This window comes from Hevea brasiliensis, chromosome 6, assembly GCF_030052815.1.
Source record: "Hevea brasiliensis isolate MT/VB/25A 57/8 chromosome 6, ASM3005281v1, whole genome shotgun sequence".
In the NCBI taxonomy this organism is placed as follows: domain Eukaryota; kingdom Viridiplantae; phylum Streptophyta; class Magnoliopsida; order Malpighiales; family Euphorbiaceae; genus Hevea; species Hevea brasiliensis.
Window position 1 is genome coordinate 24,203,111 of NC_079498.1, and position 15,063 is coordinate 24,218,173.

Below are 15,063 nucleotides of genomic sequence, written 5' to 3' on the forward strand. Positions count from 1 at the left end.
ATTCACCTACTGATGATACAAGGCAGGCTTGGCTAAGGGAGGATGCTCGACTGTTTTTTCAACTTCGAAATTCAATTCACAGTGAGGTAATTAGTTTAATTAATCACTGCGAATTTGTTAAAGAATTAATGGATTACTTGGATTTTTTGTATTTTGGTAAAGGAAATATTTCCCATATATATGATGTTTGTAAGGCATTCTATCGTGTTGAGAAACATGATAGGTCTCTTACGACCTATTTTATGGATTTAAAACGAGTATATGAAGAGCTTAATGTTTTATTGCCATTCAACACTAATGTGAAAGTACATCAGGCACAACGAGAGCAAATGGCTATTATGAGTTTTCTTGCAGGCCTTCTCTCAGAATATGAAACTGTTAAATCTCAGATCCTGTCCAGTTTTGAGATTTCCTCCTTGCATGATACGTTCACACATGTCCTTTGTACAGAAGGTACTTAGTTGTCACAACAACTTGCTAATGGTGCTTTTGTTAGTCGCAATACAAATGGACAACAGGTTCATAAGGGAGGAACTAGAGGCAATAAAATTAATCAATGTAATGGGGAGGTGAATTTCAATCAAGACTCAAAGGGAATCATTTGTTATTACTACCATGAGCCTGGTCATACAAAATATAATTGTTTGAAGCTTGAAAGGAAAAATCAACGGTCTTAGATGGCAAATATGGCAGTAGATGATAATTTTTCTTCCTCTAAAAAAACTATCTCCGTATCTGTAGAGGAGTATGCACAGTTTTTCCAGTATCAGGCATCTCTAAAGTCTTCCAATACTCTTGTCACTACCATTATCCTCCTCATCCAAATGAGTCATAGATTCTAGTGCTACAGATCATATGACAGGTAATTATAGTTTTCATCTGCTTTTCGGTCACATCCTATCACCTCTACTGCTACTTTAGCTGATGGTTTTAACTTTTCTGTCTTGGGTTCAGGCACCACAAACCCAAGCTCTTCTATTTCTTTATCATTTATTTTATGTCTACCTAAATTCTCTTTTAATTTGCTTTCTGTTAGTAAACTTACTCGCACCTTACATTGCTCTGTTTCCTTTTTTCCTGGTTATTGTCTGTTTCAGGATCTTTTGACGAAACAAATTATTGGTAAAGGACATGAGTCTGGTGGCCTTTACATCCTAGATAATCATGTACCGCGAACATTTATTTGCTCAAGTACCTTAACACCTCTAGAAGTCTATTGCCGATTGGGCCATCCATCCTTAGCTATTTTGAAGAAGTTATGTCCTCAATTTTAGTCTTTATTAGTCTTAGAATGTGAGTCATGTCAATTTGCTAAACATCATCGTTTACCTTCTATATCTAGAGTCAATAAACGGGCTTCATCCCCATTTTAGTTAGTTCATTCTAATGTTTGGGGTCCTTGTTCTATCACTTAAAAAACTGGATTTGGATATTTTATTACTTTTATTGACGATTACTCTCGTGTTACCTGGTTATATTTAATAAAGAATCGTTCTGAGTTATTTTCTATATTCTGTGCTTTTTGTGCTGAAATTAAAACTCAATTTAATGTTTCTGTACGCATGTTGAGGAGTGATAATGCTAAAGAATATTTTTCAGAGAGCTTTCAGTCTTATATGATACAAAATGGCATTCTCCATCAATCCTCTTATGTTGATACACCATCTCAAAATGGTGTTGCTGAAAGAAAAAATCGACATCTCCTTGAGGTAGCTAGAGCCCTTATTTTCCAAATGAATATTCCTAAATAGTTTTGGGCTAATGCAGTTACTACAGTATGTTTTTTTATCAATCGTATGCCATATTCTGTTCTTTATGAGGATATTCCTTATATTATCTTATTTCCCTCTAAATCATCATTTTCTATTAAACCTCGTATTTTTAGATGTACTTGTTTTGTGCGTGATGTCCGTACACAGGTTGTCAAACTAGATCCGAAGTCTCTTAAATGTGTCTTCCTTGGGTATTCTCGGCTCCAAAAAGGGTATAGATGTTTCCTCCCCAACCCTTTATCGTTTTATTGTGTGTGCAGATGTTACGTTCTTTTAGTCTACTCCATTCTTTCCACAATCTTCTGTGTATGAAAATGAGGGGGAGGAGGATGATCTCTTAGTCTACACTATTCAACCAAGGTCTAGTTCTTCTCAGTCTGTTGCTCCTGCTCCTACTCCACCAAGAGTTTGAACTCCTATTGTTCATGTTTATTTTAGGAGACTAGAGGTACCTGACTCAAATCCTCCACTAGCTTTTTCATCGGAAGATCCTGTTTCCACCACTGATCATACATTTGACTTAGACTTTCCTATCGCTCTTTATAAAGGTAAACGTACATGCACTTACCCTATCTGCTGTTTTGTTTCTTATGATTATCTGTCTTCTTCTTCACGATGTTTTCTTAGCTCTTTAGACTCTATTCCTATTCCTAAAACTATTTTTGAGGCATTAGCTCATCTTAGCTGGCGTGTCGCTATGAAAGAGGAAATAGAAGCTTTAGATACTAATGGTACATGGGAACTGGTGACTTTGCCTACTATTAAGAAAGCAATTGGTTGCAAATGGGTATTTACAGTAAAGATGAATCCTGATGGTTCTATAGCAAAATTGAAAGCTTGTCTTGTAGCCAAAGGATATGCTCAGACGTATGGAGTTGATTATTTTGATACTTTTTCTCTTGTAACTAAACTTGCCTCTGTTCGGATATTTATTTCTCTAGCAGCTACATATAATTGGCGTCTGTATAAGCTAGATATTAAGAATGCCTTTCTTCTTGGTGATCTTCAGGAGGAGGTATATATGAAGTAACATCCTGGATTTGTTGCTCAGGGGAAGTTGGATAAAGTCTGTAGGCTTCGAAGATCTCTTTATGGCCTAAAACAAAGTCATCGGGCTTGGTTTGAGAGATTCAGTAAAGTGGTGCAAGGATATGGTCTAAAGAAAAGTAAGTGTGATCATTCAGTTTTCTATAAATAATCTGAAGCTGGTTTAATTTTGTTAGTAGTTTATGTGGATGATATTGTTATCACAGGAAGTGATTTTGCTGGCATTTTATCTCTTAAATCCTTCCTTCAAATCCAATTTCAAACAAAAGATTTGGGTTTATTAAAGTATTTCTTAGGTATTGAGGTTATGAGAAGTAGAAAATGTATTTTCTAGTCTCAGAGAAAGTATGTCCTGGATTTATTAGCAAAAACAGGAAATTTGTGTGCTAAGCCTTGTAATGCACTAATGACTCCAAATTTGCAACTTGTAGCAAAGGATGCTGAATTGTTTAATGATCCAGAAAATTACAGGAGACTAGTAGGTAAATTAAACTATCTTACAATAACTCGTTCTGATATTGCATACTCAGTTAGTGTAGTGAGTCAATTTATGACTTTCCCAACTGTTGTCCATTGGGAAGTTTTGAGGAAAATCTTATGCTATTTGAAGGGAACTCCAGGACGAGGCTTGTTATAGTGTAATTATGGGCATTTTAATATCAAATGTTTTTCAGATGCAAACTAGGCAGGGTCTAAGGCTGATAGAAGGTCAACTACGCGATATTGTGCATTTGTGAGAGGTAACTTGGTATCATAGAGAAGTAAGAAGTATAATGTAGTTTCTCGGTCTAGTGTTGAATCAAAATATAGAGCTATAGCACAATCAGTATGTAAAATAATGTGGATACTTCAATTATTAGAAAAAGTGAGCCTTAAGGTTCTTTTGCCTATATAGTTATGGTGCGATAATCAAGCTACTCTCCATATTGCCTCTTAGGAGATATGTTTACAAAAGCTCTGAGCGGAGCTCGAGTCGACTACATTTGCAACAAGTTGAATATGATTAACATCTATACTCCAACTTGAGAGGGAGTGTTAGAAGTGTACTTTGTAAAGAATTTTGTATAGTAAAAGTTTCCTAGTTTGCAAGGATTCCTAATAAGCATATATCTCCTATCTAATGTAGGATCCTTTGTATATAAATACCTATGTACTTTTATGAGAATTAATAAGAAAAAAAATAAACTTTTCCTTCAAAATTTATATAATTTAATTTTAAATTATTTTTTCATACTCTCTAATTAGTATATTTAAAATAGTAATTTTTTCAACAACCACTTTAATACTAATATCAAATAGGTCCTTGGAATGAATTATAATTTTGAATTACTCATCATTAGATTCAGACTCTAATTATTTATACACTAAATTTATCTCTTTAATGCATGAATTATTTATATTACTAAGATTTTGTGAGCAAAACATCTCCATAATAGCTTGGCTTTGGAATTAAAACTAGATTAACAGCATAAAAAAATATTGATTTGCTAATTAGTAGATTAAAGCATACAAATAAATTGGCGAGCATTTTATTTCTAGCAGATCCACTGCTCCCAAGTCCTAACAGTTTTCAGCAACAGTCTGTCCTGGTTTCAAAAAAATTTCTTTGCCCATAAGGTGGCTGAAATGGTCAAGTCTCACCATCATCAACCATTCCATTCTGAAAAAATCTTTAAGCTGAAATTATCATTATATATGTTTTTTAAATTACAGAAACTGCTTACAATAATTAAAGGGACTAAAAGATAAATGAAATAAAATATGTGGACTAATTAATATATTTTTTTAAAATATAAATGAAATAATTAATTTCTTTAGTAATTTTTTCAAGAAATTATCTACCTACGTTTCCTTGATGACAAGAAGTGCTCTGGAAGTTGGATGAAGATGACTCCTCCCAACTTCCAATAGGCAATAGCTATATTCTTTGTAGTGTTTTTATAGCGTTTTCTTTAGGCATAATGGAAGTGCCATCAATTCCACTTAGACTTTTAAATGTCTAATTAAGCCATATAAATTAAAAATTAATAAATAGATAAATTTAATATTATATATTCAAATTTTGTCATTCCCAATTTCCTTTGTCCCTTGTTTTACATTTTTTTTCTTCTGAAATGCTAAAAACAATTTACAGTACATTTTTTTTTTATAAATAAATAAATGGCAAATTATAAAAAGAGTCTTGCAATTTCGTGCCTTTTTACGTTAAGGCCTGAGATTAATTTTGTGATAAAAAGACTTTGTATTTTTTGTCATTAATAATATCGTTAAATTTTAATAATGTAATATTAAATATTTAATTAAAAATATAGGCTTTACTTTGAATAAAATTAAAATAAAAGGTGGAGTTTGTAGATGATTGTTGGTCGTTATATAGAAAATTGAGAAACTTAATTATCAAATAATTAAAATATATATTTTAATTGTGATATTTAAACACATATTCAATGTCTAAATTAATCATATTAAATCAAGTGGTTTGTATTAATGAGTTTTATTAATACTTGAAAAATCATTAATATTACTTTTGGAGGTAATTAGTCAAAGAGAGTTTTGAGCCTTTAAACATTTTTCTAAATAAAACGAGTTCAAGCTATCAACACTAGGCTTATTAAGGCTTGCGAGTTAGGTCATTATATAAGCTTATAAGTCGATTCGTTGAATATGCTTGCAAGTAAACTCATTGAAGATGCTTATAAAATACTTATGATTATATAGTATATTCGATTTAAATTATAATGACACATTAACAAGATAATTAAGGTTTACATAGTACTTTACGAGTGTGTAATTAAGTTTTATAGTATTTTAAAAGTATTATATTTGATTGAAAAAAATAATGATAATTGATGAGATAATTAAGAATTACATATTACTTCACAAGTGTGTAATTAAGTCTTATATAATATTTTAAAAGTATATAACGTATCCAATTTAAAAAATAATGAGTATATTTAACACCTAATGACACGTTGCTAAGATTAATAAGACTTACAATATGAGTGTCTATAATTATATAGTATAGTATTAAAAATATAATGACATATGTATAAGACAAATAATCTATGAGTATATAATATATGATTTAACACCTAATGACTCATTGGTGAGATTAATTAAGAAGGCTTACTTTGTGAGTATGTATGAGTATATGGTATATTCAATGAAAAGCACCATATACTTATACACACTCACAAAGTAAGGCATTAAGACTTATGATATATTTTATGAGTATGTAATAAATAAAAAATATACATATAAAATTAACAATTTAATTAAATGCTATAACAACATATTGTTAAATTACATTAAATATTGTATAATTAAAAAGTGTATATTTAAAAATTAAAAATAAAGAATAAAAAATTTAATTAAATAATATAACATAGAGTTAAAAAAATTTAGAAAATTATAAATGAAAAATATACATTAAAAAATTAAATAAATATTATAGTAAATAAAATAAAAGAAATAAAAAAGTCAAGTGGAAACGATTTGTTTCTAAAATTCAATTCTAAAGTTTCACATTTGCTTCATTCATCCCATAATGTAAATATTCAATAGAATTCAATACCTCTAAGATTGAAACGATTTGTTTTGAAATTAAGTTAAAAAATTCCTATAGCTATATGGTAATTTTTTTTGTTTGAATTATGAAAAATAATATAAAATTTTAATTAAAAAAATTACATCAATATTAATATGCCCTTAAGTAATACTTATTAGTATTACGAGATTAAAAAAAAAAAAGGAACTTTGTGAGGTATATCAAGCAAAGGCATGATAATGACATCTAATAAATTCCAATTATAAATTTTTTTAATTTATTTTTATTATAATAGGCATTTCAAATTCTTTAAATTAAACATTTTTTTTAGTATTATTCCTAAAGTGAATATTAGAGAAAATGTAGGAGTGGTACTAATTGAGAATAAGTTGAGAGAAGGAAAATTGAGATGGTTTGATCATATGAAGCGTAGACATACAGAGGTTCCAGTTAGACAAGTAAAGCACATTAGGGTAGAGAATAGAAAGAAAATAAGGGATAAATCTAAACTGACTTGGAGGAGAGCAGTATAACATGATCTAGAAGTATTACACATTTTCGAGAATTTAACCAAAAATTGTTTAGAGTGAAGAAAGAAAATCCATATAGCCGACTCTAAATTTTTAGGATAAAGGTTTAGTTGATTTGAGTTGTATTATTCTTAATTATTAGAGAAAAATAGAGAGATAAAACTTTTCTTCTAATTTAATGTAGCATAATTTTTATTTCTATACTCATTAAAAGTAATTTTATTTTATTGAAATTTATATTTTGCATCGTAATTTATAATTATTGTAATGAATAAAAAAATTTTAAAATTTAAAATTTACACATTATTTTATAAAAATGTGTAAAATTTACACATTATTTTATAAAACCTTGTATAAGGACAACAATGTAAAAATATAAAATTTTAAAATATAAAATTACATAAATATCCTTATTGATTCAAATTTAATATAAACCAACTTGATCAATCTGGGATTACTTTTTTAATTATTATCATCAAAATTTAACTGTATTAACGAAAAAATTTTATTGCCAACCTTGTCAAACTATAAGTATTTATTTATTTCAAATTTAAATTTGCGTAGAAACACATCGCACTTTTTTTTTTTTTTTAATCTTCCCTTAATTATTTATCTACCAAAATAACGGTAATATCTTAAAATTAATTTTGATCAGAGCGATGATAAGGGCATTTATGTAAACATATCGTATATTATTTTAAATAGTCAAATTTTCTCCCTCTGCCCTTGCTCTATGCAGTAAATCACATTCAGGCACTCGGAAAAGGGGCTCGCCGGAAATGGAAAAACCTCAGCTCCGTGTACTTCAAGCTCTAAAGCTTCTCTTTTTCTTCTCTACTTTCTATTTTCTCTTTCTCTTTGCTTTCGCCTTCTCTGAAATCTTCTTTGAAGAGCGCTTCGAAGGTAACAAACAAAGCTATGATTCAAAAGAATCTGTTCCCATCACTCTACTTTTTCTCTTGATTTTCTTTTTTTAAAATACGTTTTTTGTTTTCTCTTGATCCAAGCTATAATTCTTCGACTAATCATTTCTACTATTATGATCTTGATCAATACTCTCTGTTTCTTTCTTCTTACTTCTAGAAGATTCTGGTCAAAGTACGGTCAAAAAAGCTGCTGTGGTTCAATACTGTTCTATTAAACTGAGCTGAAAGCTAATTTTTTTTTTCTTTTCGAATAATTGAATGTGGGTATGGAAAAGATGGGTGGAAGGATCGTTGGGTTTTATCGGACTGGAAGAGAAGCGAAGGAAAAGCTGGTACATTTAAGCACACAGCTGGGAAATGGCCTGGAGATCCTGATGATAAAGGTATTTTTGTTTTATCTCCCTCCTTTAGCTTGTTTTTCTCATAAATTTGAACTTTTTAAGTATTTATCATATGGGTTATATATATATTTGAGTGGCTAGCTAGATATGTAAAATTGGAAATTTTGATGGACTGCAGCAACTAAATGGTTATATAGTTTGTGGTAGTTTGATAGTACAATCATTACAATCAAATAGTTTAGTATCAGGCGTTAATGCATGTTTGTTTCACTCTGAAAATATAACCTGGAGTAAGATTACATGATTTCCATTTTTAGTTTGGTATTATATACAATGACTTTTCTTTTTGGATGATGTTTTTATATTTGGATAACTTGAAATTGTTGAAAATGGTACTTTCTTTTAGGTATGATTTTTAATTTTACTGTTAAATTATATTTAATTGTTTCTGAAATGGACCTGGAATGGAAGGCATCTCTCTCTCTTTTTTTTTTTTTTTTTTCCAAAATTAACCAACACGCTTTTGTAATAGCAAGGATGTTCCAAATATTTATTGCGATGAATTGATAAGTAAGTTTATGTTAAGGGAGAGGAAAATTGGAAAATGATTGTTATAGTGATCCTGATGACACTGAATAGAGAATCCTGCAACTTAACTCAACTAAGCCCTGATCCAGGGGTCAGCCACATGATCTTTGTTAGGGTGAATATCCTATTCCTGTTTGTTGGTAGTAGTTGCGTATTCATGATTCCTGGGAATGTTGCAGGTCTCCAGACATACAATGACGCCAAGCATTTTGCCATATCCGCAAAGATACCGGAGTTCAGCAACAAAGAGAAGACTCTAGTCGTCCAATACTCTATTAAGTTTGAGCAGAACATTGAATGTGGTGGTGGTTACATTAAACTTCTTTCTGGTTATGTCAATCAGAAAAAGTTTGGTGGTGATACTCCTTACAGGTCTGTCAGTTTGTTTTATTATCTTTGTATTCCGCTGGTGTGTCTCTTGAAACTTAATTCTTATTAATATCTTTTCTATATATATATATATATATATATATATATATATATATATATATATATATATATAATGTTTATGAGCTATATATGGATGGGTAAGCAGTTAGAGCAAAATGGGGGAGATAATGTGAAAATTCATGGTTATGATTTGCTTTTTGTGTGTGTTTTGACACATCCAGCTTTAGAAATATCAAATACGTATGCAAATATTTGATCTTTCAGCTCTTTAAGCTTGGGTCACCTAACTTTTTCTGTAAACATGACTATGATAGCTTGTTCTAGTTCACCTTGTGAATTATTATGAAACAAGGTTAGATTTGCACTTCTTTTTTAGAAGTCAAACATAGCTCATAGACGTATCCACCAATTTACATGTGCATCTTGGATAAATGGGAATCCTCATGGTTAAGATTAGTCTCTGCCATTGTTTGGCTGTTTTACTCATTGTCATTGACACCCTACATTAACTGGGTTTTTGGTTACATTTTATGTTGATCTGTAACTGGTTACTTATAGATTGTCTGACCACAATTATTTCCGCTTTTGCAGTTTTATGTTTGGACCTGATATATGTGGCTCACAGACAAAAAAGCTCCATGTTATCCTCTCCTACCAGGGGCAGAATTATCCCATAAAAAGGGATATACAATGTGAAACTGACAAGCTTACTCATTTCTACACATTTATTCTTAGGCCTGATGCATCTTACAGTATCTTAATTGATAATCGAGAAAGAGAATCTGGAAGTATGTACACAGACTGGGATATCCTTCCTCCAAGAAAAATCAAAGACACAAATGCAAAGAAGGTTTGTCCTTGGAATCGGAACTTGGGAAGCATTTTTTTAGGAAAATCTGATGACTTGTGACAATTCTGGTGCCATTTGCTGATCTTGAGCAGTGAGTTGAAGATATTAAAGATGCCTTTCTTCTTTCTTCTGAAAGTCATATAACTACTTTTGGGAGGTAGAAAGAAGAGGGGTGGGTCACATGTGTAAACAGAATTTTGATAAAGCTTAAAGCACTCGTACATTTTCCAGTATACTAGAAATCTTTGGTTTCTGAACGGATCACAAAAAATGAACGTTTTCCTTTTTTTCCTGTGAGATGCTGGATGAATGGGTAAATTAACACCTAACTTGGTCACATACAAGTCATGAGCTTTGCTGTTCTATGGTTGGATCTGTTGTAGGCTTGTAGCCCTTAACACCCAGCAATTTTTCATGTTTCCTCGTTGCACCCCTGAACCACCTATATGGCATGTGAGAGAAGTGTCAGTTTCACTCTGGCACCAAAAACTTGTAATTAAAGAATATTAATTCAATTGACCATCCCCTTACATTGTGGTGTTTCTTCCCATAAAGTATGTACTGACTTTTGTTACCTTGGCAGCCAGCGGACTGGGATGATAGAGAATATATTGATGATCCTAATGATATCAAACCGGAGGTATAGTTATCTGTTAACAACTGAGACTGGAATGTTAATATTTGTCTGTTCCCAATAAATTAATTACCTTGATGTTGCAGGGATATGATTCTATTCCATCCGAGATTCCTGATCCCAAGGCTAAAGAGGTTTGTTTGCTGCCTTGCATATGTTAGAATGTTCTATTTAATTTTTGTTGTGCTCTCTTATCTAGCAAGGTGAAGCATATTGTTCTTCAGACCAACCAGAACCTTACTGTTGATAGTGTCATAGGAAGCATATTCCATCACTTCCTCTTCTCCTTTTCAAACTACTCTCTCTGTGTGTGTGTGTGTGTGTGTGTGTGTGTGTGTATGTATAATTGGTTTTAGTGATAGGAAATTTTGCATGAGGTTGATCCAGTTGTATTAACTGATTTAACTGTCATGTTTCACAAAAAAAAAAAAAACTGATTTAACTGTCATGAGAGTGAAATGGATTATAATGTCACGTTTTGTGTTGCTGGTTTGAATAGCCTGATGACTGGGATGAAGAGGAGGATGGGATATGGAAGCCACCCAAGATCCCAAATCCAGCATACAAAGGACCATGGAAAAGAAAGGTGCATCCATGCTACTGGAGTACTGATAGAAAGTTTTAAATCAAGTTGTTTCATCTATTTTACTAGTGATTGACATAACATGGTATACTGCAGAAAATCAGGAACCCCAACTATAAGGGGAAGTGGAAGAAGACTACATGGATTGACAACCCAGGTGATACATTGTCTAGCTCTATATTGCATTTGGAGCACAAAGCTTTTGACTGTTTTCTCAAATAGAAAATGAACTGAAACAAAAGAAAGTGTACATGTACAGGATGAACTAGAACACAAGAAAATGAACATCTACGAGTCATGTTGATATACTTTTGAACAGTATTGGGGGAAAAATATATTCAAACAGCTAGAGCATGGTTACAGACTTGAGACAAGTGTGCTGTGCTATTAAAATACAAATTGAAATTCCTAAGTAAAGCAGGATTTTTTTTTTTTATCTATTTGGGATCCTAATAGCATATTAAGATGAATTTAGCTTCTATGTTGTCCAGAAATGTTGTATAATTTGTGATGTGACTCCAAATTTGTTTGCATATCATCTCTCACCATGCAGTTCAAATCAGATTTGACTTTCCAATTTGGTTTTGCATGCACTCATTATCTTCTTTTCCCTGCTTTTCTTTAGAGTTTGAAGATGATCCTGACCTTTATGTGCTGAAGCCCTTAAAATACGTGGGTATTGAAGTATGGCAGGTAGGTCTCATATCATGACTTCTCTTGTTCTATTGGAGTTCATATAAATGTATGTTTTGGGGAAAATGGAAGATTAACAATGTTAAAGATATAAATTTGAGTTTCTGAAACTACAAACATTTGTGAAAGTTGGATAACTGTTATAAGAGTTTACGTATGAACCAAATCATTTGCTTGAATATTGATTTGGCTATCTTTTGGTTTTGAAAATTTTTTGAATTTTCATATTTTTCTGATTGGATTGGCTACATGGGCTGATAGTTCTCATTGTGTTTTTTTCTTCCCCTCCCACGCACCACCAACCACCCCCCCCCCCCCCTCCCCTCTCTTTTTGGAGTTGTATCCAGTACCTGTGATATCTCCATAGAATTAGGCCGTCTTTATCCTTGGAAATCTTGTTAGAACATTTTGGTACTTTCTTTTCGCACATAAATTCATTCATTTTTCATATTTTCAGTGGATTTTGGATTTATGCTGTTTATGCAAGGTACGTAACACAAGGAGCCACCTTGATCTGATGAGATGGAATGTTCATTGCAGGTGAAGGCTGGTTCAATTTTTGATAACATATTGATTTGTGATGACCCACAATATGCAAGACAAGTTGTGGAAGATATCTGGGCCAAGAATAGGGAGGTGAGCTATTTATTTGGGGATTGTATTAGTTGTTTTGTTCTCTAGAACGGCCAACTTCAACTTCTCATTCAATGTAAATCTCAGGGTGAAAAAGAAGCCTTTGAGGAAGCAGAGAAAATAAGGAGAGCTCGAGAAGAAGAGGTGACTAACAATGTGTTTAGCTTTTCCTGGGATCTGCCATTTGGTTTATCAGCTCTTCTTAGCAATTATTTCTGAGTGTTTACATGAATAGGAATCTCAAAGAGCAAGAGAAGAAGGGGAGAGGAGGAGGAAAGAAAGGGGGCATCGATATGGAGAGAGGAGACATCATAAAAGGGTATTGTATCTTGTGCTTTCTTCTAGTCAAACTAAATTGTGCATCTTTTTGGTTTGCAGCTTGAAATTTTGTAAGAACATCCCTTATTTTATGTTCTAGATCCATTTTAACACATACTCCAAGAACAAGTATCACTAGTATAGCATACCTAAACATTGTAAAATGAATCATATATGTTAGTCTGCAGCCTAAGTGTACCAAGTATTGCAGAAAATAAATGTTTGCTCCAAGGATACAAACCATGAAAGAGAGAGGAGGGCTTTGCTTGAACAATGCACATCAATGAGCACCCATTTGAAGCACACACACAGCACCTTTGCCCCTAATTTCTGCTTGTGTATTCGTGTAAATTATCCTCTTGGAACCATGGCTTTACTGCCCATAGTTTACATTCACAGCTTTCAAAGCCTTTATGGTTCACGAGCCATATCTTGCCTCCACATGCACCTTTTGCATGCATGGCTTACTTTGCCAAAGGAGCCAACATTGTCAGATGACACTAGTGCCATGTATGTGCCCGAACCATATCGCACCTGGTTCCTCATTGCTGTAGCTTGAACCAGAAGTTCCTCTCGGTGGGCATTCATGGAGCCTAAGTTCCATCCTTGTTAAGTTGGCCAAAACCAACTTCTATGCTCTTTTATCAGAAGACTAGTAACTTCCTCCAAGTATATTGTTTTATGCATGGTTCAAGGAGAGCAAGACACGAAAGAACATCTGATATATGTAATTGTATGATCTTGATCATTGTGACATTTTTATTACTCAAATAATGTAACATCATTTTTTGTTTTTCTGCAGTATGATCCCCACTACGATGACGATTACCATGTAAGCATATCTTTCACACTCCCCAACTTCTCTCGCTCTCTTTTTTGCTTGCTTTTAATTCTTGTTCTAGAGAACTGCCCTAAATCCTTGATTTTGCTTTGATTTTGCAGGATGAACTTTAAGGTGTCTACGGGTTCTTAAATTGCATCTTAAAATTGAAAAAGAATCAGAGTTTCAAATTGCATAATGCAGCATTTTGTCAATGTGAAAGTATGTCTTGCATCTCCTGTTGTATCAATGTTGTTGTAGCACTGAACCCATACCCCAAATAACTTCCCTAAGTTGACTTGCTGATGGATCCATTAAAGTTCATGTGGACTCCATTAACAGTAGACTTGATGGACAATTTTGAGCATGAATCATAAAATATATGGTTTGGATGGATTTTGGAGTCTTGAGCAGTTTAATTCTAGCAACTGTCTGTCATAGCAATAATGTTTTAAAGTAAATTATAGAGTATACCCGGTGCACTAAAAAATAGTGCATCATATACTCACATAAAAATAATTACACAATAAAAATAGAAAGATGAGATTTACTGTTTTATTAGTGAAGGTGTACATACGCCGGGTACACCTAATAATTTGTCAATATTTTGTTATATACACAATGAATAAATTTTGATGCTTTTTGGGTTTGAGATTTTTTTTACCCTTTTATAAATTTTGGTATATGTTGATTGCTGCTAAGGTTGGGCATCGATTGGTTTGGTCTAGAAAACTAAAATCAAAGTTTATAGTAGATCAAATTAAATTAAAGAGAAAATCAAATCAAAACGAACCCATTTGATTTGGTTTGATTTATGGATTTGTGTTTCATGTTGGGGTCATTTTAGACTTGTTTTCAGTTATGTTTTTTATTTTTAACTCTAATTTAAAAATTAATAACAATTAATTAAAAAGAACTAATTAATTTTATCAGTTTTTTTTTAAATCGAATAAGTTAAATTTCTTAAAATTAAAAATCAAATTATTGAAAAAATTAAATTAAAATTTTAAATTAAATCATTTTAATTAATTTTTTTAATTTAAATCAAATTCTGCTCATCTTAATTGCTATTTTAGGGTGTTAGTATTATTTCTGAAATTTCATGGAATTAGGCTTTTTAAGGATAATGATTTAATATAAAAGAAATTTAAAAATAAATTAAGAACTTTTTTTTTTATTTAATTCTCTCTCAAAATTTTCACACAAATAAAATATGTTAGTTTTACTCAGAATTGCAAAAATTTCTTCTAAATTAAGATTAGCGTGTGAAATATTGACAATGAGAAAATTAATAAGAAATTAAACTTTTTAATAAAAAAAAATTGAGAGCGAATATGAAATGAGGAGATAATTGAGAAATAAAATAAAAACATTTACTTTTTAATGAATTC

General features: G+C 31.7%; 1 protein-coding gene across 1 annotated transcript; it reads left to right on the forward strand.

The window, feature by feature from the left end:
• The first annotated feature begins 7,606 nt into the window (after positions 1–7,606).
• LOC110659055 (calreticulin-3) lies at positions 7,607–14,068 on the forward strand. The gene is made up of 14 exons (XM_021816877.2): positions 7,607–7,799; positions 8,098–8,205; positions 8,931–9,123; positions 9,733–9,991; positions 10,575–10,631; positions 10,712–10,759; positions 11,125–11,211; positions 11,305–11,365; positions 11,834–11,901; positions 12,442–12,537; positions 12,622–12,678; positions 12,770–12,853; positions 13,655–13,684; positions 13,795–14,068. Exons 1-14 carry the CDS (start codon positions 7,676–7,678, stop codon positions 13,804–13,806), a joined length of 1,284 nt encoding a protein of 427 aa, XP_021672569.2. The 5' UTR covers positions 7,607–7,675; the 3' UTR covers positions 13,807–14,068.
• The last annotated feature ends 995 nt before the right edge of the window (positions 14,069–15,063 follow it).

Bases quoted from the DNA above. Each gene is read 5' to 3' on its own strand.
- LOC110659055 (XM_021816877.2), top strand. From the start codon at position 7,676: ATGGAAAAACCTCAGCTCCGTGTACTTCAAGCTCTAAAGCTTCTCTTT. The intron at 11,366-11,833 runs GTGATACATTGT...GCTTTTCTTTAG, and splicing joins TACATGGATTGACAACCCAG to AGTTTGAAGATGATCCTGAC. The intron at 12,854-13,654 runs GTATTGTATCTT...GTTTTTCTGCAG, and splicing joins AGAGGAGACATCATAAAAGG to TATGATCCCCACTACGATGA.